General features: G+C 42.9%; 2 protein-coding genes across 2 annotated transcripts; both read left to right on the top strand.

The window, feature by feature from the left end:
- Positions 1-457: 457 nt before the first annotated feature.
- LOC132983162 (paramyosin-like) lies at positions 458-7704 on the top strand. The gene is made up of 2 exons (XM_061049392.1): positions 458-577; positions 5426-7704. The coding sequence occupies exon 2, from the start codon at positions 5485-5487 to the stop codon at positions 7702-7704; it is 2220 nt and encodes a 739-aa protein (XP_060905375.1). The 5' UTR covers positions 458-577; positions 5426-5484.
- Positions 7705-10745: 3041 nt separating this feature from the next.
- LOC132983440 (cytochrome b5 reductase 4) lies at positions 10746-24292 on the top strand. Its single transcript, XM_061049738.1, has 16 exons — positions 10746-10902; positions 11087-11211; positions 11568-11721; positions 12134-12234; positions 12762-12846; positions 15687-15768; positions 15882-15939; positions 16217-16310; positions 16892-16924; positions 17002-17124; positions 17483-17623; positions 18351-18497; positions 20242-20392; positions 21105-21191; positions 21604-21765; positions 23143-24292. The coding sequence occupies exons 2-16, from the start codon at positions 11128-11130 to the stop codon at positions 23195-23197; spliced, it is 1557 nt and encodes a 518-aa protein (XP_060905721.1). The 5' UTR covers positions 10746-10902; positions 11087-11127; the 3' UTR covers positions 23198-24292.
- Positions 24293-24917: the final 625 nt, after the last annotated feature.

The following is a 24917-nucleotide window of genomic DNA, read 5'->3' as shown; positions in this document are numbered from 1 at the left end:
AAGCTGGAGAATGTTTATCTGGCTGAGGAGTTGAATGAAGAGGAGGAAGAGAGCGTAGATGAGGAGAATTCTTATCTGGCTGAGGAGTTTAATGAAGAGGAGGATAAGATCGTAAAGCTGGAGAATGTTTATCTGGCTGAGGAGTTGAATGAAGAGGAGGAAGAGAGCGTAGATGAGGAGAATTCTTATCTGGTCGAGGAGTTTAATGAAGAGGAGGAAAACACGACTGAATCCCTCATGAACTCTCTTGCAGCAGTAAACAGACAGCAGCAAGAAGCAGCAGAGGATGTGGGGGTAAATTGTGCTGAAGTCATGGCACTGAAAGACCACATCGCTGTGCAGCAGGAGGAAAGTCTAGAGAAAGACAACACAATCAGGTCTCTCTGTGTCGTTATTGAGAATCTTCGAAGTGCAATGGGAAACCGAGATGAAATGGTTTCCTGTCTGCAGGACAAAGTTAAACTGTTGGCCTCAGATCTGGAAGCTTCTTTCTCCCAGCAGCACAAGGAAGCAGAAAGACTCTCCCATCTGACTCAGGAAAACCAAAAGCTGGTTTCTGAGAATGAAAGACTGCAGAGTGAACTCCAATCTGCCCTGCTCGCTCTGAAAGAGCTCCAGGAAGAAGAAACAGGTGGCAGCAGATCTGAGGAGGAACATCTCAGGGCTCAAGTAGCTGATCTCATGAAGTCACAGACAGAGCTCCTGCTGAGCAAAGAAGAGCTGAAAGGAACAGTCTATGACATGACAGCAGAGCTCGAAGGGAAAAACACCATCATCAACAACCTCAAGAACAATCTGGAGGCGTGCCACATTCAGCAAGAACGATCAGAAGAGCTTTATCAGTTGAATTGTGCTGAGCAACAGGAGGACAGTCTGCAGAAAGACAAGGAAATAGGATCCCTGCACTTCAATATTCAGACTCTACTAACTGAAGCTGAAGACCGAGACAACACGGTTTCTGCACTGGAAATCAAAGTCAAACAGTTGGCCTCAGACCTTGAAGAAGAACAAGCAAAAAACAGTTCTCTTCAGAGGGACCTCGAGGCTGCTGTCTCCCGGCCACAGAAGGAGGTAGAGGAATCAGAAGAGCTGGAAAGTCTGACTCCTGAAAATGAAAAACAGGCTTCTGAGATCACAAGGCTGAAAGGTGAACTCAAGGCTGCCAAGCTCGCTGGAGAACAGCTGCAGAAAGAAGGTAGCAGAAGAGATGAGGAGAATAAGGAGCAAAAAGCTCTGCTCATTAAAGCGCGTAAAACCCTTCAAAGTCGAAAGAAGGAGCTCCTTGAGAAGTCCCAGGCTTTAGAAAATAGTCTGGCTGCTGAAAAAGTATTAAAGTCTGCCCTCGAAGATGAAAAAATGTGCTCCAAGCGAATGTTCTCACAACAGCAGGCAGCACCTGATGCCGCCGAGTCCTCAAAGCGTCTGATGGACGAAGTGAAGATGTTGAGGAAGGAGAACGCAGACATCAGGGCTCAACTGGAGACCACATTTAGAGAACACCAGCAAACCAAGGCAAAATACGAGTTTCTTTATGAGCACCAGGAACAGATGCTTTCCTCAAAGACTGATATCATCTCAGAAAATAAGATCACCACCATGAACCTCCAGATCATGGTAGAAGACTTGAAGGCAGCACAGCTCGAGAGCAGGACAAGGCAGACATCTCTGGAAGGTGCACTCAGAGAGACGAGGGAGAAGACGTGTGAGCTGCAACAGGCAGCTGATAAAGCTGCTGCTCAGCTCGAGACAGAAAAGACCAAGTGCTTCAAGCAAGGACTCGAGCTGCAGGAAGCTTTGATCAAGAACAACGTGTGTCTGAAGGAAAGGCAGAACCTGTTGGAGGCTCTTCAGAGAACTCAGGACACCGGCTTCATGCAAACCAAACAACAGATGCAAACGGCCGACATCGACCTCAGGCTCATCAGGCAACAAGTGGAACTGGACCAAAGCAGGACGGCTTTCCGCAAGCTGCATGATCAACACGCTGAACTGGGGAAGGAGAACTCCGACCTTAAAGGCAGCTATCGTAAGCTGCGTTACGCTTACAAGGATCTCAAGGTCCAATACAAAACGCTCTGCATCGCCAGCGATTACTCCCAATCATAACCCCGCCCACCTCGCTCCAAGGTAACCTGTCCCCAAATATCCTCTTCATCCAACCAAGCACAACTCCTCCAACAAGTGCTGTACTCCAGCGGATGAGCCTCATCACTCTTTCTGTCTTATTCTTTGTTTGTTTGTTTTTTTGTTTGGTGGGCACGGCGGTGCAGTGGGTAGCACTGTCACCCCCCCCCCCCCCCCCCCTCTGGGAGGAGTTTAGCGTGTTCTCCCCGTGTCCATGTGGGTTTCCTCCGGGACGCTCCGGTTTCCTCCCACAGTCCAAAAATATGCACTATTAATGAATTGGCTGCTTTCAATAAATTAATAAATCAAATCATATCTGAAAATAAAATAAATATTAATCATAGCAACAAGAGAAATGTGTCGTCTCCCATTGAACAGTTTATAATAAAAAATGAAAACATGTCGGAGTGATTTTCACAAAATGCAGATATTTTGTGCTTTGTTGTGATAGAAACGACCTTGTTTTAAATATTAAAAAGACCGAGGAGATGGTGTTTGATCCCAGGCGAGTGGGTGATCATCGGCCTGTGGTCATCCACAAGGAACCCATCACACATGTCTGCTCTTACAAGTGTCTCATGGTTCATATTGACAACACTCTCAGCTGGAGAACCCATGTTGAGAGTCTCTGCTCTAGACTGCAACAGCGTGTACTTCTTAGGCAGTTTGAGAGTCTCTGACATTCAGCAGAAATTCATGTAGTTATTCTACAATGCTGTTTGTGAAAGCATGATCAGATAAGGGATAACAGCCTGGCACTGTCACTTGTCAGTTCAGTTAAAATCACAGATAACTTGTCTTGTGCAGACTGCTCTGAAAATCATGGGCGTCAAAAAAACATCCATCTCTCCAAACACTCTATGAGCAGTCTGTTGTTAGACAGGCACAGAAAATAGTGTCTGATCCTACCCACATTCTTCACTCTGAGTTTCAGCTTTGACCCTCTGGGAGAAGATTCAGGGTCCCTCAGACCCAGCTGAACCGCTACAAACATTCATTTGTGCCAATGTCCGTTAATATTCTGAATAGCAGGTAATGTAGGATGTGCCCAGGGTCAGTGCAATATGCCAATATGTTACTGCTGCAAGAAGGTGTTTTTATGGAATTGTTACTTCACATGCTCTATGTTTTGTATGATCTCTATTTATGTATTTTATTTGTTATTCTCTTGTAACTCCAGTCCAATAAAAATGTCCTTTTGGGGACAATAAAGTATATCTTATTATTTTTGTTGTGTCATACAACTATGGTCTGCTCGGTTTGTTAAAGTGTCTGCAGATAACGCTTGTGTTGAATTGGTGCTTTACAAATAAAGATGGATTGATTAATTAGGCCTCTAACTCTGACAGTAAGAGAAACATTGACAGAGAACTGGAGGCAGAGCTGGTTTTATAAATCACAACAAGTTTGGACCTTTTAATTTTCCCTTCTTGTTTAATATGAAATATTTCCAATGCAGAACTTCCAGAGGGCTTTGGGTTGGCACGCAGATTGGCAGATTCAAGTTTTTTAACAAGTAAAAACACCTCATGGTATATGGAAGGGGAGAAACACAAAAATTGTTCATGTAAACCAAATACAAGATCAGAGAAAAACAAGTAAACAGCCATGGAGAATGACGAAATAAATAAATGCTAACTCGCCCAGCATAAGTGGACTCGAGCATACCGAAGCTAACTTATTGGCTAATATACTGAAATTAAGGCGTAAAGAATGACAGCTTTTTATCGCACACTAAGAGAGAATGTTAAAAATGATTTGACAAAGTACAGACATGAGATTAACCAGGCCCTGGGAGATATTAGGGAGGACCTGAAAACCACAACAACACGAGTTGAGGATGCGGAGCAGCGTGTCGAGAAACAGAGGAGTAACCTGGCACTGGAAATGAATCACACTCAAAGCAAAGTTTGTGAACACATTTTATTTCTCCCACAAATCAGGCTGTAAGAGGGTTGTGGCTATACTACTCCCAAATAGAATAGACTTCCAACTAACAACTGAAATTAAAGATAAAGAAGTTTGTTTAATTAATTAGAGGCAGAAGTTCCTTGACTGAATGTGAATATGCAAACAGGACATGATAGATCATTCATCAAAAAGATTTTTGTGTTACAAAGTTGGAAATTATGCCTAAAATGATGAAGAAGGGGTGGCAGTGGCCTACTGGTTACTTTACACATTTTATGTACGGAGACTATAGTCTTCAAATTTGGTGGCCCGAGTAGGAATCCAACCTGTGTCTCCTTTCCCGCATGTCAATCCCCTCTCCCTTATTTCTGTCTCCATCCACTGTCCTGTTTCTGTAATAACCGCATAAAAAGCCCCAAAATAAACCTTTAAAAAATGATTTTATAAAACAGAATATTAATAATAATATCACAATAATTTATAATGACTTAATAATGGTTAAAAGCATTATGCTGAGGTCAAAGAATGCTTTGTGTTTGAATTTGGTGAACTGGCCCTTTAAGACGGAATGTTGACTCTGTTATAGAATTAGAACATGTCCTTTGATGATGTCATCACAGGCTGATTCTGGTGTCTCATTGACCTGTTGGAAACTCTATCAACTGAACGAGGACACGTGTTTCTGTTAGTGAAGGTATATCAAAAAGCCGTTAAATCGCAGCTACACTGATTCACAGTTGGTCATTTCTGAATAAGACAATGAACAACCACAGATCAGGAAGATTATTCTCCACTCCGGACATGGGCTCAGTGAAGAACCCTAACCCTGAGAGCAGTTCTGATAAAGAGGAGATCGAGAGACCACGGGATTCAGATGAGGATCTTCAGGAGAGCTCAGATGAGGAGTTAAGTCGTTGGGATTCAGATGCCCAGTCTGCAAATGAAGAGGAGGACAACAGCTCAGATGAGGAGAATTCTTGTGACCTGGCCGAGAAGTTTAATGAAGAGGAGGATAAGATCGTAAAGCTGGAGAATGTTTATCTGGCCGAGGAGTTGAATGAAGAGGAGGATAAGATCGTAAAGCTGGAGAATGTTTATCTGGCTGAGGAGTTGAATGAAGAGGAGGAAGAGAGCGTAGATGAGGAGAATTCTTATCTGGCTGAGGAGTTTAATGAAGAGGAGGATAAGATCGTAAAGCTGGAGAATGTTTATCTGGCTGAGGAGTTGAATGAAGAGGAGGAAGAGAGCGTAGATGAGGAGAATTCTTATCTGGTCGAGGAGTTGAATGAAGAGGAGGAAGAGAGCGTAGATGAGGAGAATTCTTATCTGGTCGAGGAGTTTAATGAAGAGGAGGAAAACACGACTGAATCCCTCATGAACTCTCTTGCAGCAGTAAACAGACAGCAGCAAGAAGCAGCAGAGGATGTGGGGGTAAATTGTGCTGAAGTCATGGCACTGAAAGACCACATCGCTGTGCAGCAGGAGGAAAGTCTAGAGAAAGACAACACAATCAGGTCTCTCTGTGTCGTTATTGAGAATCTTCGAAGTGCAATGGGAAACCGAGATGAAATGGTTTCCTGTCTGCAGGACAAAGTTAAACTGTTGGCCTCAGATCTGGAAGCTTCTTTCTCCCAGCAGCACAAGGAAGCAGAAAGACTCTCCCATCTGACTCAGGAAAACCAAAAGCTGGTTTCTGAGAATGAAAGACTGCAGAGTGAACTCCAATCTGCCCTGCTCGCTCTGAAAGAGCTCCAGGAAGAAGAAACAGGTGGCAGCAGATCTGAGGAGGAACATCTCAGGGCTCAAGTAGCTGATCTCATGAAGTCACAGACAGAGCTCCTGCTGAGCAAAGAAGAGCTGAAAGGAACAGTCTATGACATGACAGCAGAGCTCGAAGGGAAAAACACCATCATCAACAACCTCAAGAACAATCTGGAGGCGTGCCACATTCAGCAAGAACGATCAGAAGAGCTTTATCAGTTGAATTGTGCTGAGCAACAGGAGGACAGTCTGCAGAAAGACAAGGAAATAGGATCCCTGCACTTCAATATTCAGACTCTACTAACTGAAGCTGAAGACCGAGACAACACGGTTTCTGCGCTGGAAATCAAAGTCAAACAGTTGGCCTCAGACCTTGAAGAAGAACAAGCAAAAAACAGTTCTCTTCAGAGGGACCTCGAGGCTGCTCAGTTGAATTGTGCTGAGAAGCAACAGGAGGACAGTCTGCAGAAAGACAAGGAAATAGGATCCCTGCACTTCAATATTCAGACTCTACTAACTGAAGCTGAAGACCGAGACAACACAGTTTCTGCACTGGAAATCAAAGTCAAACAGTTGGCCTCAGACCTTGAAGAAGAACAAGCAAAAAACAGTTCTCTTCAGAGGGACCTCGAGGCTGCTCAGTTGAATTGTGCTGAGAAGCAACAGGAGGACAGTCTGCAGAAAGACAAGGAAATAGGATCCCTGCACTTCAATATTCAGACTCTACTAACTGAAGCTGAAGACCGAGACAACACGGTTTCTGCGCTGGAAATCAAAGTCAAACAGTTGGCCTCAGACCTTAAAGAAGAACAAGCAAAAAACAGTTCTCTTCAGAGGGACCTCGAGGCTGCTGTCTCCCGGCCACAGAAGGACGTAGAGGAATCAGAAGAGCTGGAAAGTCTGACTCCTGAAAATGAAAAACAGGCTTCTGAGATCACAAGGCTGAAAGGTGAACTCAAGGCTGCCAAGCTCGCTGAAGAACAGCTGCAGAAAGAAGGTAGCAGAAGAGATGAGGAGAATAAGGAGCAAAAAGCTCTGCTCATTAAAGCGCGTAAAACCCTTCAAAGTCGAAAGAAGGAGCTCCTTGAGAAGTCCCAGGCTTTAGAAAATAGTCTGGCTGCTGAAAAAGTATTAAAGTCTGCCCTCGAAGATGAAAAAATGTGCTCCAAGCGAATGTTCTCACAACAGCAGGCAGCACCTGATGCCGCCGAGTCCTCAAAGCGTCTGATGGACGAAGTGAAGATGTTGAGGAAGGAGAACGCAGACATCAGGGCTCAACTGGAGACCACATTTAGAGAACACCAGCAAACCAAGGCAAAATATGAGTTTCTTTATGAGCACCAGGAACAGATGCTTTCCTCAAAGACTGATATCATCTCAGAAAATAAGATCACCACCATGAACCTCCAGATCATGGTAGAAGACTTGAAGGCAGCGCAGCTTGAGAGCAGGACAAGGCAGACATCTCTGGAAGGTGCACTCAGAGAGACGAGGGAGAAGACGTGTGAGCTGCAACAGGCAGCTGATAAAGCTGCCGCTCAGCTCGAGACAGAAAAGACCAAGTGCTTCAAGCAAGGACTCGAGCTGCAGGAAGCTTTGATCAAGAACAACGTGTGTCTGAAGGAAAGGCAGAACCTGTTGGAGGCTCTTCAGAGAACTCAGGACACCGGCTTCATGCAAACCAAACAACAGATGCAAACGGCCGACATCGACCTCAGGCTCATCGGGCAACAAGTGGAACTGGACCAAAGCAGGACGGCTTTCCGCAAGCTGCATGATCAACACGCTGAACTGGGGAAGGAGAACTCCGACCTTAAAGGCAGCTATCGTAAGCTGCGTTACGCTTACAAGGATCTCAAGGTCCAATACAAAACGCTCTGCATCGCCAGCGATTACTCCCAATCATAACCCCGCCCACCTCGCTCCAAGGTAACCTGTCCCCAAATATCCTCTTCATCCAACCAAGCACAACTCCTCCAACAAGTGCTGTACTCCAGCGGATGAGCCTCATCACTCTTTCTGTCTTATTCTTTGTTTGTTTGTTTTTTTGTTTGGTGGGCACGGCGGTGCAGTGGGTAGCACTGTCACCCCCCCCCTCTGGGAGGAGTTTAGCGTGTTCTCCCCGTGTCCATGTGGGTTTCCTCCGGGACGCTCCGGTTTCCTCCCACAGTCCAAAAATATGCACTATTAATGAATTGGCTGCTTTCAATAAATTAATAAATCAAATCATATCTGAAAATAAAATAAATATTAATCATAGCAAGAGAAATGTGTCGTCTCCCATTGAACAGTTTATAATAAAAAATGAAAACATGTCGGAGTGATTTTCACAAAATGCCAGAATAATATGTAAAACTCTGCTAACAGGATAAAAAAATATCATAAAAATAAAACATAAGTAAAATGATTGAGAGGGAAGAGGAGAAGAGAGAGAGGAGGGGGAAGAGGAGAAGAGAGAGAGAGGAGGGGGAAGAGGAGAAGGAGAAGAGAGAGAGAGGAGGAAGAGAAGGAGAAGAGAGAGAGAGGGGAGAGAGAGGAGGAAGAGAAGGAGAAGAGAGAGAGAGGGGGAGAGAGAGAGAGGAGGAAGAGAAGGAGAAGAGAGAGAGAGGGGGAGAGAGAGAGAGAGGAGGAGGAAGAGAAGGAGAAGAGAGAGAGAGAGGGGGAGAGAGGGAGGGAGAGAGAGAGTGGGGAGGGAGAGGGGGAGAGAGAGGAGGAAAAGGAGGAAGAGGAGGAGAAGAGAGAGAGGAGGAGGAAGATGAGAAAAGAGAGAGAGGAGGAAGAGAAGGAGAAGAGAGAGGGGAGGAAAAGGAGGAGAGAGAGAGGAGGAGGAGAACAAATGCTCTGAGCCTTAAGTTTGTAATTCCTTTTCTCGTCTTTCATCATCTTTAATGTTTTTATGATTTTACTGTTTATTTGTAACGACATGCATATCTATGAATGCAGGAAACAAGAACAAACAAACAGGTCAGGGTGATTGGCTCTGTCTGTATGAGGAGCATATGGAGCTTTAAAGCTCTCAAATCCTCTTAGCAGAGTTAATCCATGAAAATCACACCTCCAGTTTTCTGATGGATGTCACAGGCGTAGCTCTCACAGGTAGCTAGCCGTGTGGCTCTCACAGGTAGCTAGCCGTGTGGCTTCCAAAGGTAGCTAGCCGTGTGACTCTCACAGGTAGCTAGCTGTGTGGCTCTCAAAGGTATCTAGCCGTGTGGCTCTCAAAGGTAGCTAGCCGTGTGGCTCTCAAAGGTAGCTAGCCGTGTGGCTCTCAAAGGTAGCTAGCCGTGTGGCTCTCAAAGGTATCTAGCCGTGTGGCTCTCACAGATGGCTTTGGCTCATGGGTAAGCCTCCTGGTTACCTGTAAACAAACAACATGCAGAGTGAAGTCACACCTTTTCACCATGTCATATGAAAGCCAGAGAGAGGAGGAGGAGGAAGAGGAGGAGGAGGACGATTTCAGTCAGAGTGGATCTAAAGCATCTTTTTTCAACAGTTTATTTACAGGTGAGTTTATCTACAGGTGTGTTAGGCCATTTGTTGTGTCCATTATAAGATATGTTAATCCTTTATCGATGCCCAGTGGGGAAATTCAAGTGTGGCCCACGTGGGGTCTAACAGTGTGGGCTCAGCAGAGTGTAGCTGACGGACTCAGAGCGTAGAGGGAGCAAGGAGGAGCAGTACATGAAAACAGACACTTTTTTCTGACATTAGCTATTGTGAACGTACAAAAGTAGGTACATAGATTAAATATACAAACCCCAAAAAGGGCATAATATGGGCTCTTTAAATCATACCCTTGAATCTACGCTACTGTGATTGGCTGAATAGGAAGGAGACATCTGATTGGCTACAGACATTTCCCTACAATTCTACAATTCACTTATCAGACGCTTTTATCCAAAGCGACGTACATCAGAGAGTAAGAACAACACAAGCAAGGATCTAGAAAAAAAAGGGAACAATGTCAGTAAGAGCAAACGATCAGCTTTGAGTCTGATTGGACACACAGGTGCTGACAGGAAGTGACCAGAGGCAAAGCACAACATTGACGGCAGTTCTTGAGAGTTCTAATCAGTATAGAAACCATCTTATAAGTCGTCGTTATCAAACAAAAACCATCGTCATTACCATCATCATCATCAATAATATGGAGACCATCATCATTAAGTTAGTAGGTATTCATGAAAGAGCTGGGTCTTTAGCTTTTTCTTAAAGGTGCAGAGGGACTCTGCAGATCAAATGGAGTTTGGAAGTTCATTTCACCACCAGGGGGCGACAGAGGAGAAGAGTCTAGTCAGAGACTTAGGACCCTGTTGTGAAGGTTGGATCAGACGCCTTTCATTGGCAGAGCGTAGTGGGCGGGAGGGAGTGTAGACCTGGATCAGAGACTTAAAGTAAGGAGGAGCCGTTTTTGTCGCTGTTTTGTAAGCGAGCAGCAGCGTTTTAAATTTGATACGAGCAGTAACTGGGAGCCAGTGTAAGGAGATGAACAGCGGAGTGACATGTGCTCTTTTAGGAAGGTTGAAGACCAGTCGTGCTGCTGAAAAAAATGCATTTGTGAATCTAACCACGGCAGGGGAGTCTCAAAAATCCCACACACTAATGCAGTGAGGTTCACAAATGACAAACAGTTTGTAATTTAACAAATGTGTTTTTTAAATATATATGTATATCATATATTTGTGGATTTCTATTAGCCTACATATAAAACTATAAATATTTGTGTGTGAATCAGAAATACATTTGTGAATCCTTCATGAATGTTGAGACTGATCTAACTCCATACAAATAGAATATAAATATAGGAATAACATTAAAATAAAGATAAAGGTACAATTTATTTACAACGAGTTTTGGACCCTATCCTACAAGCGGTTCTCAAAGTTGATGTTAAGGTCGGCGGATCGTAGCTATGGAAACGAGTGACCGTCGCATAATGATGACATGGTTTGTTGACGTTGACGTCAGAGACGGCGACATTAACTGTAGACGTAACGGAGCCGTAGAGGCAGCAGGGCGCTGGTTTTTCCTCGTTAGCTCTGATGAATGTGCTCTTTATTCGTTGTACTAACACAGAATACATCAATGTGAGGATATAAAACGTGTTGGGTAAGTTTGTAATGCATTAGTCAGGCAGTTATCACGCATGTCCTGCCTTGCCTAGCCTAGCTTTTAGCTTTTAGCTGAATAACGGGGATGTGTCTGAACCAGGAAGCAGCTCGTTCTGATCACCCAGAGAGACTCAACATCTGCCGTTCACCTGTTCTTTAACTCACCTGTCGTTGGTTCAAAGGTGTTCTCAGAAACGTGGACTGCCTCCGAACTGTTTACAGCATGTTGAACATCCCGACCCAGGCGTTCCCTGCTCCGGGATCCCAGCAGCGGGTCTCCCCGTCCGGACAGTCCGGGAGGAACAAGGTGAGACATGACCCTGGTCTTGGTCCTAGTCCAGGAGGAACAAGTTAGACATGACCCTGGTCTTGGTCCTAGTCCGGGAGGAACAAGTTAGACATGACCCTGGTCCTAGTCTTAGTCCGGGAGGAACAAGTTAGACATGACCCTGGTCCTAGTCTTATTCAGAGACGATATATCATAATAAGAAACGCCATCGTATCTTAATGAAAACGCCTTCATATCGTGATAAAAATGCCTTTCATGTTTCTACCGGGTTCCTTTAAGTTTGGTCAAATCACACGTCACATAGTGGATTTAAACAAACAGCTGTTCTCCGTCATAATGTTATAATCCAAGTTTAACCCTTTGAACATCATCAGGTGGCCTTGAAGCCGGGACACAGTCTAATGGACTGGATCCGCTTCACCAAGAGTGGAAAGGACCTGACGGGGCTCAGAGGACGTCTGATTGAAGTCACACAGGACGAGCTGCAGAAACACAGCACGAGAGATGACTGCTGGACCTGCATACGAGGTGAGTCTACCTGACAGGTGGGGAGGGGGAGTTGACAGGCGAATTGGTTCAACGACAACCGAAAGAATAAGACTGCAGATTCAGGAGGCTGGAATGAGTTTTCTCTGGAGGGTGTCTGGGCTCCGCCTGCTCTACAAATAATGATTGATCCGACGGGAGCTTGGAGTGGAGCCGCTACTCCTTCATAGCGTTGCATTTGCTCACATTAAAAAAGAGAGGTTGGCAATAGAGTGAGTTATTAAGTTACATGAAGTTTATAACTAATATAAATTCTAAAATGCAATTCAATTACGTCAAAGTAAAAATAACCCTAACCTTAAAAAAAAATTAAATCTTATAAAACTCTGCTGAGTTGTTTTTCATACAGCAGGGGGCGCTGGTTTGATAAAAGTGTATTTTTCTCTGTGTTTAGGGATGGTATACAATGTGACCCCCTACATGGACTACCACCCTGGAGGAGAAGAGGAGCTGATGAAGGCAGCAGGAAGAGATGGAACTGAACTTTTTGACCAGGTACGAAACAGTTCTGTAGTTCTAACAACAACAACAACAACAACAACAAAAGCTGATTTCTGGGCAGTGACAATAACACGCTCTTTAAGGGACAGGAAGAGTTTAATATGTCCGGATCAGGAGGTTTATTTCAGTGGGAATCTTTCAGTGTGTATTTTGTGATTTTGATGAATGGCCAGGGTTAGAGTTAATGAAGACAGAAACCTGGATCAGAACCAGACTCATGATGAACAGACAGAAACCTGGATCAGAAACAGACTCACATTCAAGACAACAGTTTTTAGCTCTCCACTGTACGTTTGCTAAATGTTGCTTAGTGCTCATGGTGGTTTGTTTTAATTAATAGAAATAATAATTATAACACAATTATTTATAATATAACAAAGAGAAAGGTGTTTTTCCTGCTCTTTGTAAAGTGTCTGGAGAAAACATGTGTGATGTATTGGCGCTATACAAATGAAGATTTATTGATTGAGACTTGAAGAGATAAGAAACAGAAACTTAAGGGTTGATTGTTTGTGTCTCAGGTCCATCGCTGGGTGAACTATGAGTCCATGTTAAAAGAGTGCCTGGTGGGCAGGATGGCGACTAAGGTCACCACAGCCATTCAAGGTAAACATATACACACACACTTCCCTGGTTTCCAGGGCCAGGGTCTCGAAGAAGGAATTTTCACCTTGGTGATCCATGGTGGCTCAATTGCGCAGTGTGCGGCATTCCCCCCCTCTCTCTATCGCTGTGTAACTCTCTCTGTCTCTGTGTAAAACTCTCTATCGCTGTGTAACTCTCTCTATCGCTGTGTAACTCTCTCTATCGCTGTGTAACTCTCTCTATCTCTATGTAACTCTCTCTGTCTCTGTGTAACTCTCTCTATCGCTGTGTAACGCTCTCTATCTCTGTGTAACCTCTATCTCTGTGTAACTCTCTCTGTCTCTGTGTAACTCTCTCTATCGCTGTGTAACGCTCTCTATCTCTGTGTAACCTCTATCTCTGTGTAACTCTCTCTATCTCTGTAACTCTCTCTATCGCTGTGTAACGCTCTCTATCTCTGTGTAACCTCTATCTCTGTGTAACTCTCTCTATCTCTGTAACTCTATCGCTGTGTAACTCTCTCTAACTCTGTGTAACTCTCTCTATCTCTGTGTAACTCTATCTCTGTGTAACTCTGTCTATCTCTGTGTAACTCTCTATCTCCGTGTAACTCTCTCTATGTAACTCTCTATCTCTGTGTAACTCTATCTCCATGTAACTCTCTCTATCTCTGTGTAACTCTCTCTATGTAACTCTCTCTATCTCTGTGTAACTCTATCTCTATGTAACTCTCTATCTCTGCGTAACGCTCTATATTTCTGCGTAACTCTCTCTATCTCTGTGTAACTCTCTCTATCTCTGTGTATCTCTCTATCGCTGTGTAACTCTCTCTTTCTCTGTGTAACTCTCTCTATCTCTGTGTAACTCTCTATCTCTGTGTAACTCTCTATCTCTGTGTAACTCTCTCTATCTCTGTGTAACTCTATCTCTGTGTAACTCTCTCTATCTCTGTGTAACTCTCTAACTCTGTAACTCTCTCTATTTCTGTGTAACTCTAACTTTGTGTAACTCTCTCTATCTCTGTGTAACTCTCTCTAACTCTATAACTCTCTCTATCTCTGTGTAACTCTCTCTATCTCTGTGTAACTCTGTCTATCTCTGTGTAACTCTCTATCTCCGTGTAACTCTCTCTATGTAACTCTCTATCTCTGTGTAACTCTATCTCCATGTAACTCTCTCTATCTCTGTGTAACTCTATCTCCATGTAACTCTCTCTATCTCTGTGTAACTCTATCTCTATGTAACTCTCTCTATCTGTGTAACTCTCTCTATGTAACTCTCTCTATCTCTGTGTAACTCTATCTCTATGTAACTCTCTCTATCTCTGCGTAACGCTCTATATTTCTGCGTAACTCTCTCTATCTCTGTGTAACTCTCTCTATCTCTGTGTATCTCTCTATCGCTGTGTAACTCTCTCTCTGTGTAACTCTCTCTATCTCTGTGTAACTCTCTCTATCTCTGTGTAACTCTATCTCTGTGTAACTCTCTCTATCTCTGTGTAACTCTCTCTAACTCTGTAACTCTCTCTATTTCTGTGTAACTCTAACTTTGTGTAACTCTCTCTATCTCTGTGTAACTCTCTCTAACTCTATAACTCTCTCTATCTCTGTGTAACTCTCTCTGTCTCTGTGTAACTCTCTATCTCTGTGTAACTCTGTCTATCTCTGTGTAACTCTCTATCTCCGTGTAACTCTCTCTATGTAACTCTCTATCTCTGTGTAACTCTATCTCCATGTAACTCTCTCTATCTCTGTGTAACTCTATCTCCATGTAACTCTCTCTATCTCTGTGTAACTCTATCTCTATGTAACTCTCTCTATCTGTGTAACTCTCTCTATGTAACTCTCTCTATCTCTGTGTAACTCTATCTCTATGTAACTCTCTCTATCTCTGTGTAACTCTATCTCTATGTAACTCTCTCTATCTCTGCGTAACGCTCTATATTTCTGCGTAACTCTCTCTATCTCTGTGTATCTCTCTATCGCTGTGTAACTCTCTCTATCTCTGTGTATCTCTCTATCGCTGTGTAACTCTCTCTTTCTCTGTGTAACTCTCTCTATCTCTGTGTAACTCTCTCTATCTCTGTGTAACTCTATCTCTGTGTAACTCTCTCTATCTCTGTGTAACTCTCTCTAACTCTGTAACTCTCTCTATTTCTGTGTAACTCTAACTTTGTGTAACTCTCTCTATCTCTGTGTAACTCTCTCTAACTCTATAACTCTCTCTATCTCTGTGTAACTCTCTCTATCTCTGTGTAACTCTGTCTATCTCTGTGTAACTATCTATCGCTGCGTAACTCTCTCTAACTTTGTGTAACTCTCTCCATCTCTGTGTAATTCTCTCTAACTCGATGTAACTCTCTCTATCTCTGTAACTCTCTCTATCTCTGTGTAACTCTCTCTATCGCTGCGTAACTCTCTCTAACTTTGTGTAACTCTCTCCATCTCTGTGTAACTCTCTCTAACTCTGTGTAACTCTCTATCTCTGTGTAACTCTCTCTATCTCTGTGTAACTATCTCTAACTTTGTGTAACTCTCTCTATCTCTGTGTAACTCTCTCTTTATCTGTGTAACTCTCTCTATCTCTGTGTAACTCTCTCTATCTCTGTGTAACTCTCTCTATCTCTGTGTAACTCTCTATCTCTGTGTAACTCTATCTCTGTGTAACTCTCTCTTTCTCTGTGTAACTATCTCTAACTTTGTGTAACTCTCTCTATCTCTGTGTAACTCTCTCTATCTCTGTGTAACTCTCTCTATCTCTCAAACTGTTGCTGTCAGTGTTATGGTTAGGGTTAACCCCTGAGTAACCCGTAACAGAGTTTGAGTTTTAATCATAGTGTTCAATTCTTTTCTGTTCCGTAGCCATCAGCCCTCCTCCACCGCCAACCAGCCTTGCTCCACCCACCTCAGTGGCTCCCCCCCCGGACAAAGACTCTCGTCCTCGGTATGACCCACAAGACAAATTCATACACACATACACACGCAAATCAAGTTTACTATAATATAATATAATTCAAATAATTTTTATGTTATAAAGGCAGTCTGTTGTTCTTGCAGGTACGACTGGTTCCAAACTGAAGTCACTGTTCATCTGGTGGTCTATGCTAAAAGAAAGGTAATCACTGATAGATCACACGTCACCTGTGACGTTTAGGTTACAGGTGAGTCTTGTTCATAATGATCCAGACTGATCTCCAGTCTTGTTCTGACATGTGAGGGTTGGACGTTGACTTCTTTCTCCTGACTGTCCATCAGCCATCAGTTTGTTTATCTGCCGAAAACTTTAGGCTTGAAGCAGTTAGTTTTACCAGTTTATTTATTTACCAGTCGAACAGGAGTGACCACAGAGACTGAGATGACCTATTCATTTTCTCTCATTGTTTTTCTGTCAGATCCCCAGCTCAGGCTGCACCACTATTGACCTCGAGGCCGGCGTTCTACGAATAGAGGTGCTATTGGGGAAAATGTCCTACATGATACATTTACGTGAGTGGATATACAACTTTTCTTTAATTTATTTCAATCACATATAGCTTATAGACATAAAGCCGGCTTTCTTTAAAGAAGTCAGAAATCTGCTCAAAATGATACGATTATTTAGAAGGTTTAAACGTCAGCTCCTCTCCTAATCACATTCAGTGATTAAAACCTGTGAAATCAGGAACATAAACAAAGCAGCTTCACAGAAACTTCACTGTTTCTGTCCAGGCATGTGTCAATATTTTTTATTCAATGCAGATGTGACAGGAAGTTTGTTTGCACACAGCGGGAACATCAAGAGTTAAAGAATTAACCAAGGAAAAGGTGAATAGACATGCAGTTCCTCGAGTGTCCACTTGAAGCTTTCTGATGTATAAATGTCTGTTTTTAGTGCCCGCCGGTAGCCGAGTGGTTAATGTGCGCACCATGTACAGAGGTTTAGTCCTCCAGATGGACAGCCTGGGTTCGAATCCGAACTATGGCTCGATTCCTGCATGTCATTCCTCACTCACAAGCGCCACCAGCATCCTGTGCTTTATTTGACAATAAGACGACCATGATGAGTGTGTGTGATCTTTGTTTTTCAGGTTTGGCTGATGAAGTGGACGGTGACGTCTCTGGTAAGACGCTAGCTTCAATGAAAGTCTACAAAACCCTCCATTGTTTTTTATTGTTCTCAAACCGTCATTTCTTTCAGTCCACAATTCGTTATCGGTGGGAAAAATCCAGGTCACCATACGCAAACAGACTAAAAGAAAATGGACGAGTCTTGGTCAACCACTCCAATTTCATAACACATTTCTGCGTAAAAAAGACAGAGGTGAGATCCAAGGTCAAAGGAATGATTCCACATGTGTTTTTATTTATTATACCATTTAAAGTTACAGGGACCATGCACATTCATATCATGTCTGTAATGCCCCAGTTTAGTCATCATGGCTAATTTTCACCTGTAATCCCGGGCAGGTGAGTGACAGAACAATAGACACACGTGGTATGTTAAGACAGAGCAGCCTAACTCTAACCCATTGAACACTCAGCAGGACGCTTAAAAACACAAACCAGACAGTAATGCTGTTGACAAATATTTATGACATAACTTGTTTCACATCTTTTTGTTGCTTAGATGAAGTGGTATGAATAATCTGCACATGTCCAATAATGAGTTCTGTTTCCAGCTCTGTACTATCGGGGTTATGTGTTGGTGTCAAAGACTGAAGTGAACCACAACACCTACGTGTTCAGATTCAAACCTCCTCGTGGAACGGTCCTGCATGTGCCGGTGGGACAACACGTCTACCTCAAAGCAAACATTGAAGGTAGGAAACAGTCAGTGCTCACACAAAAACATGTTTTACTGTTTTTAAATATACTGAAGAGATACATTAACCCTCAGTACGGATGGTGTAGTATGAAACAAAGCGGAGAGAGGAACTTTATTTGTTGGCTATCTCCAAATCCTTGGTCTTACGTTGGTGAGAGTTTTTTTATGATACGCCAAAAGCAGACGTTACGTAGACTTTCTTATTGTCTGTCATTTCGGACAGGATCGTAAAATATCTGTCATAATCTATAATGATCCGTCTTTTTCATTTCTTACATTTTTATGATAATGAGACATTGGTGGTGGTTAACGGCGCTGTGTGAGAATAAGAAAGGAGCGCTGGACACCCGGTGATTCTAATCCGTCAAAATGACAGCCTTCAGATTTATCCGTCATTGTTACAAAAATTCCATCAAAGACGGAGAATATTCGGTAAACGCGACCTCTGGCCAAAAGAACAGAGCGTCATTATGAAGTTTAAAACTCACAATAAGAACAGGAAAAGTAGATTCATAATGATGCTGAAGTTTAGGGTAGGGTCAGGGGGTTAGGATTTCTAGTTAATGTAATGAGTCATCTTACAGTTTGTGGCAATGATCGTTTGCACTCATATCTCCAACAGACACATACTTTTACCTTCTAGTTAATTCAAATCTCGTAACTTAGGATATAATTAAATATAATTAAAGGAAGTTTTATTTTGTTCATATTTCTGTTTTCAGACACTGAGGTAGTGAGGCCGTACACCCCAGTGGATCAGAGTCTGACAGCATCGTCCAACAGCTCCTCACAGGACTCAGACCTCTACCTCATGATCAAAGTTTACCCCGAAGGGGCGCTAACACCACATCTCGACGGCCTGAACTTCGGTGAGTCCCCTCCAGTGTTTAATGTAAGTTCACGCTTAAGGAGTGCTAACCCCACACCTTATTGTAGCCGTTCAGGTGAGCAGGAGCCTTGACTCTTGAGTCATATAATTTTCCCCCGTTGAGTGCGATCAGCAGAAGGAGTGTGTGTTTCCCGTCAGAATCTCCATTGGAGCTGTACTGATCATTGCCCCATAGGATCAATTTTCATTTCATTTAGGGTTAAGATATTACACTCAAGAACCATCTCCCAGATCAGCTTTAAATTCGAGATCGCCACATGAGCACATTCCTGATCTAGTGAGCGAGCGAGTGAAATAGATAGATTGATCTATTCATGATTTTTTTTAACGTTAAAGTCTAATTAACCTAATTTCATTTTAAAGGCAACAGCCAGTTGTATAAGGGCAACAACAGCTATATTAGTGAGTTTGTGAATAAATGTTGGTGTTAAGCAGGCAAATTATTTCATCACTTGATAACATTGTTTTAAGAACAGCAACAAACGAGATGGAAATAAAAGGCGGCGGTGTCTAAGACTCTCCTATATCCTTGACAGAGGGCACTGATGTAGTCAAAAAGCTCCTTAGTCGCAAGCCCTGAGTTTCTGAAGACACTGGAAGGTTTTGGGCTGTTGTGGCTGGGGTATGGGAGTATGCTCATCCAGTCCACATGTGTTTTGTAGACCTGGAGAAGGCTTAGATAGATAGATAGATAGATAGATAGATTTGACAAAATTAAAAAACATACATGACAGGCTGATCATATCAGGGGTAAGGGTCAAGCCTTAGAGACAGGGAGAGGAGGTCAGACATGCGGGGGGAGCTCAGAGAAGAGGCGCTCCTCCATCAGGATGCCTCCTGTTTGCCTCACTCTGAAGGTCTTCTGGCCAAGTCCAACTGGGAGGAGATCCAGGCATAAACCCAGAACTCACTGGAGGGATTACATATGCCTGGGGAAGCCTTGGGAAACCCTCAGGAGGAGCTGGAAAACATTGCTGGGAAGAGGGACATCGGGGGAAAGTTGCTTGGACGGATGGACGTAATGAAAAATGATAGAGTGGATTTGGCCTTATTACACGAGACACAACTAGATGACCTTGAGTACCTAGTTTAAACACAGCTAGGTTGGCCACGTTTATTTCTCCTCTTTTACTACCTGCAGCAGAGGAGGAGTTATACTTATAAATAAGAACCTACCATTTAAAATGAAAGCTTGTGTCAAGGATAAATGTGGTAGATTTGTAGAGCCACGGCCCGCTTCTTTTAACCATCTTGGACTTAAGACAGCAAGACCTCAGTTTAAAAACAGTCTGTGAATAAAGTACACACCTTCAGCAGGTAGATCTGCTGTAATGAAGAAGATGCTTATCTGTGCTGCGCTCACTAAATTTATTTATTTATTTTTCATTTATAAAAATCACTCTGTTACATGACTTGTATTCTATCTCTCTCTATCTTTAAACAAAGGCTCTCTCTGCCTCTCATCATAAAGGTACAATGAGGTAAAATCATTGTAGCATAGACCAGTGTTCTCGTAGCTCATGTCGCACAGTACAGCACTGTCGAAACTCTCTTATTCTGAGGTCACATAAATGTTGTTGTTTGTTTTTAGGTTCACAATGAATGGCTGTTTTTGGTTTCAAAGACAGAAATAAAGTATCTTCTGTGCAACCTGGTTGAGCTTCATTTGATGTTTTTCTCAGTCGTCTAAGTTTAATCTTAATGAATCTGTTCTTACTCTCCAGGCGACCATTTATCTGTCAGTGGTCCTGAGGGAACCTTCAGTCTCCGCCCCCTCCGTGATGTCACACATCTGTACCTCGTAGCAGCAGGCACAGGGTTCACGCCCATGGCTCGTCTCATCCGATTGGCCCTGCAGGAGTTTGACTCAATCAGGTGGGAACAGTTAACAGACCTTTATCAGATCAGGAGGGAGAATAATTTGAATACAGGGAGATGATAACCTGATCTCTCTCACTGACCGATCCAAATCAAGAAGGGGCAAGAATGCCGTGATGCACTTTGTCAACATCAACCTGTAACCGATTTCAAGCTGTAACGTTGGCTGCTGCCATGACAAGATTCTTTCAACACTTTCCTTTGTCTAATCGCCTTTATTAACCTTACAGAATAATTTGAAACAGACTGAAAAGTCACTACGGGGGAAGTGGAAATGAATGATGCAAGACGCGTTTTGTAACCTAGCAACTACAGGTGCATCAGATCACAATTATAACGGATAACAGAACTGATCTGACTTTTCTCTCCCTCTATTTTTAACATCCTCATGTTTCTTCACTATTTACTCAATGATCCATAAAAGTAATGATTATACATCAGTTAGATAAACCTGAACAATCTGTTCAGTTTATTCTCTTCAGTCAGATTAATACAGACTTGAGGAGAAAAGTTGAAGCAGCACTTGAAGCAAAGTCACTTCACACACATTTTACCAACACTTTACAAATCAGTTCTGTACTGTAGTGCATGATCGGTCAACCTTTACTGCTCACAGCAGACATTGGAGAAAAGCAGAAAAGACTGTTTGTTTCTGATTTTAAAAAAAACCAGGCCAGCCTTTGAATCCTCTTTGTATTTGTGTCCTCAGACAAACCAAGCTGCTGTTTTTTAACCGTGGAGAGGACGACATCCTGTGGCGCTGTGAACTGAATGAACTGTCTGCCAATAATGAAAGGTACTGAAGCTGTATAGTGCTAACCCTGTGTAACTGTGACACACTGCCTCCACACGTTGGCTGTCAAAACTGTGTCATTGAGTCCATGTTAGGAAAGCAGTGTGTTCCAGCAGAGGACAGGACAGAAATCAAACAAGAAGCCTTTGGGACCTCCTAAGAATCCCAAATTAAAAGGGACGATGACGGAGGTTTCAGTTTTAAGTGTTTATTTTCCATCGAAAGCCATGGTTTATGTTCAGTAACACAAGACAGGGGTAGTGGATGGAGATCTGAGACAGCCACAGCTGTGGCTGCAGGCACACCTGTCTGCAATCATCAATCCAGCAGGATATTTAGTTGTAGTGGCAACTCTGTCCACCAGGGGCAGCAATTTAGGCAGTATGGAAAGTATGTGTGTGTGTGTTTGTGTCAGGTTTCAGGTGGAGTACGTCCTCTCCGAGCCCTCGGACAGCTGGACCGGTAGGCGTGGTCGGGTGGATGATTCCTTGCTGAAGGATTTCCTCATCAGACCAGAGAGCTCTAAAGTGTTTGTGTGTGTGTGCGGCCCCACCACCTTCACAGAGCTCACACTCAGGTATGTGTTAAAACATTTATTACATAAAGACTTCATCATTAATCTGAAAGGATGTTTCGAACCTGACAAAGAGGCAACCCTAACCCCTGTGTGATCCTCCATACACCAAGACATCCCAGCTCCTCACACAACTCTCTTACTGCCCTCGCCCTTTTGGACGGAGGTCGTAGGTCAAGTCCCCTCCTATTATTGACTGTTCACATTCTACATCTTCAATCTCATAAACGCCTCAGGATAAGGCTAGACTCTGTCTGTGACTTTGTGTCTAACAGAGATTCTGTCTGTGACTTTGTGTCTCTGCTGCTAACTGTCTTGGACAAATGTCCCTGGGAAAAGAGGTTCTCTCTTATCTCAAAACCCCAACAGAAAATGCTCCTCCAGCAAGGAGTCCAGCCTGTGTGTGTGTGTGTGTGTGTGTGTGTGTGTGTGTGTGTGTGTGTGTGTGTGTGTGTGTGTGTGTGTGTGTGTGTGTGTGTGTGTGTGTGTGTGTGTGTGTGTGTGTGTGTGTGTGTGTGTGTGTGTGTGTGTGTGTGTGTGTGTGTGTGTGTGTGTGTGTGTGTGTGTGTGTGTGTGTGTGTGTGTGTGTGTGTGTGTGTGTGTGTGTGTGTGTGTGTGTGTGTGTGTGTGTGTGTGTGTGTGTGTGTGTGTGTGTGTGTGTGTGTGTGTGTGTGTGTGTGTGTGTGTGTGTGTGTGTGTGTGTGTGTGTGTGTGTGTGTGTGTGTGTGTGTGTGTGTGTGTGTGTGTGTGTGTGTGTGTGTGTGTGTGTGTGTGTGTGTGTGTGTGTGTGTGTGTGTGTGTGTGTGTGTGTGTGTGTGTGTGTGTGTGTGTGTGTGTGTGTGTGTGTGTGTGTGTGTGTGTGTGTGTGTGTGTGTGTGTGTGTGTGTGTGTGTGTGTGTGTGTGTGTGTGTGTGTGTGTGTGTGTGTGTGTGTGTGTGTGTGTCCAACTCCAGCCTGCTACCGTCGAGAGAGAAGGATAGCAATCAATCAACAGGTCTCACCTGTGCTAATTAACTGTGGCACTGCTCCCCCAAGCCACCTACACGTCTCTCCCCTACAGATGAGCATTACACCAACCCCACTCAACAGTGATCATTTATAAAGAAAACAACAACAAACACCAACATTTAAAAAATGATAATATTAATCCAAGAAGAACACAGGCTGGCTGGGGCTCTGTTGTCTTATATAACTCATAGAAACAATGAAAATCATCTGAAATAAACTGAGACATTTGCCATGAAGTGATAGTAATGATTGTAAGGAGAGAGAGTAATTACAGAATAATTCTCCAGCACAATTCACTGCTGCTTTGAGAGAAGGAAAACCCTTATGTGAAGTCTAAAGTTGACAATCCTTCTCTGTTTGTTTATGTTTCAGGTTGTTGAAGCAGCATGGCTTCAGTGAAGAAGAGCTGCATGTGTTCCAGGGCTGACGAGAACTTCGGATAAAGAAATCCACCCTGCAAAGACTGTTATTGAAGAGTACTGCCGCTAAAAGAATCCAGCCTGCAAAGACTGTGTGCCCAAGAGTACTACCTCTAAAGGAATCCACCCTGCAAAGACTGTTATTGAAGATTACTGCCTGTAAAGAAATCCACGTATAGACTGTTTGCTGAAGAGTACTGCCTTGATAAGAAACTTGCCCTGCAAAGAGTGTGTGTGCCTGAGTGTGTGTGAGAGGGTCAGCTGTTATTTACTGACCTGTGTTTGTGAGAAATGAGCTGATCTTTTTTATTTCTATGCACTGAGGATCTGATGATGCTTACAGCAGATACAACATGAGCCAGTGTTTAATCATGGGCTGTGGGGAAATGAAACTAGGTTTGCTTCAGTCTCCAGCACCCTAACCCTGCACACCATCAGTTCACGTCTCAAACAGGCTCACATTCTGACAGCATTACAGAAAGAATCAGACCCTTTTTGTGAAAGGCTAACATCTTTTTTTTCCAAACTACATTGACCAAAAAAGTAATTTATATTCACAGAACACAAGAGTCTGTTGTCGTCATGGTTCTTAGTATTTTTGTGTTTTGCACAAATGCTGTAGAGGATCATAAGTAATTATTTGAACCCCATAGTCACACAATAACCCACACAGACAGACATTAAGGTCGATGCAGAATGGTGTGTGATCTCTCTCTGCAGGGATCCTTTCTGTAATGTTGTCACACACCTGAGCCTGTCAGGGACAAAAACATCTTTTAGTGGACACACTTTGATCCATCAACCATTATGTTGAAGCAATCTTCTTTGTTAATACATGTTTTTTTGTTCTTATTTTTCCTTCAGATCCCAAATTACTCTGCACTCTACAAGGCGGCCTTGTTAATTAAAATGGCTGAAACAACCTTTATGGTCAGGAGGAGAGCAGGAAGTTGAGATATAGTAGAGCTGTGTTTTTAAAAAATCTGTTACATATATGATACTGAGATAAATGATGAGGTATATGCAACCCAAAAACAGATTTCACATTTCTGACATGTATGGATGTTTCAGTTAAATTAAAAAAACTATGTGAACATTTTCAACTAAGTGTACTATTTTGAGTTATTATGAGTTTAATTTTGGTTTACATTTGTTGAAAAAGTTTGTTGTCTTTTGCAGAGTATAAACATGAAATCTAGAACTAGTTTCTGCTGCCGAAGTAGAAACTATTGAAATCACTGAAGAGGAAACTTAACGTGTTCATCACTGGAGTCAGAGACAATTTACAAAGGGGACAATAAAGTGTAGGGAGAGCAGGTTTTAAACCCCACTCATGTTTGTAATTTGAATAACTTGATAGGAAGGTTGTCGAACCTGAAACTAAGCCCCCCCCCATTCATGATTCATGATCCCACTTCAGATTCATGAGGGTTATATATAGAAGCAAATAAGAGACATACTTATTTGAATTTTAAAAGCCACTGAATGTTATATATTGAAATTTAAACACCACTGAATTCATAGCGTTGACATATTTTCCTTTGAAAACAATGAATCTGAATCAATTTGTCCTGAATTCACCAATTTAAAAATCAGATCCAAAAATTCAACTGTCATAATTTCAACAACAAAAAGACTCAGTTTGCTCAAATTTGATTTGTCAAATTCAGATCTAAAACTTCAAGTTGAAAATATTCAAAATAAAACCTCAAGACAAATTTAACTAAC

This window comes from Labrus mixtus, chromosome 11 (assembly GCF_963584025.1).
Source record: "Labrus mixtus chromosome 11, fLabMix1.1, whole genome shotgun sequence".
NCBI classification, from domain to species: domain Eukaryota; kingdom Metazoa; phylum Chordata; class Actinopteri; order Labriformes; family Labridae; genus Labrus; species Labrus mixtus.
Note: the sequence above shows the minus strand (reverse complement) of the source record. Positions and strands in the feature narration are given on the sequence as shown.

Coding starts and splice junctions, on each gene's coding strand:
- LOC132983440 (XM_061049738.1), top strand. CDS start 11,128: ATGTTGAACATCCCGACCCAGGCGTTCCCTGCTCCGGGATCCCAGCAG. Junction 17,125..17,482: donor TCTGCGTAAAAAAGACAGAG/GTGAGATCCAAG, acceptor TTCTGTTTCCAG/CTCTGTACTATCGGGGTTAT. Junction 21,766..23,142: donor TTCACAGAGCTCACACTCAG/GTATGTGTTAAA, acceptor TTTATGTTTCAG/GTTGTTGAAGCAGCATGGCT.
- LOC132983162 (XM_061049392.1), top strand. CDS start 5,485: ATGGCACTGAAAGACCACATCGCTGTGCAGCAGGAGGAAAGTCTAGAG.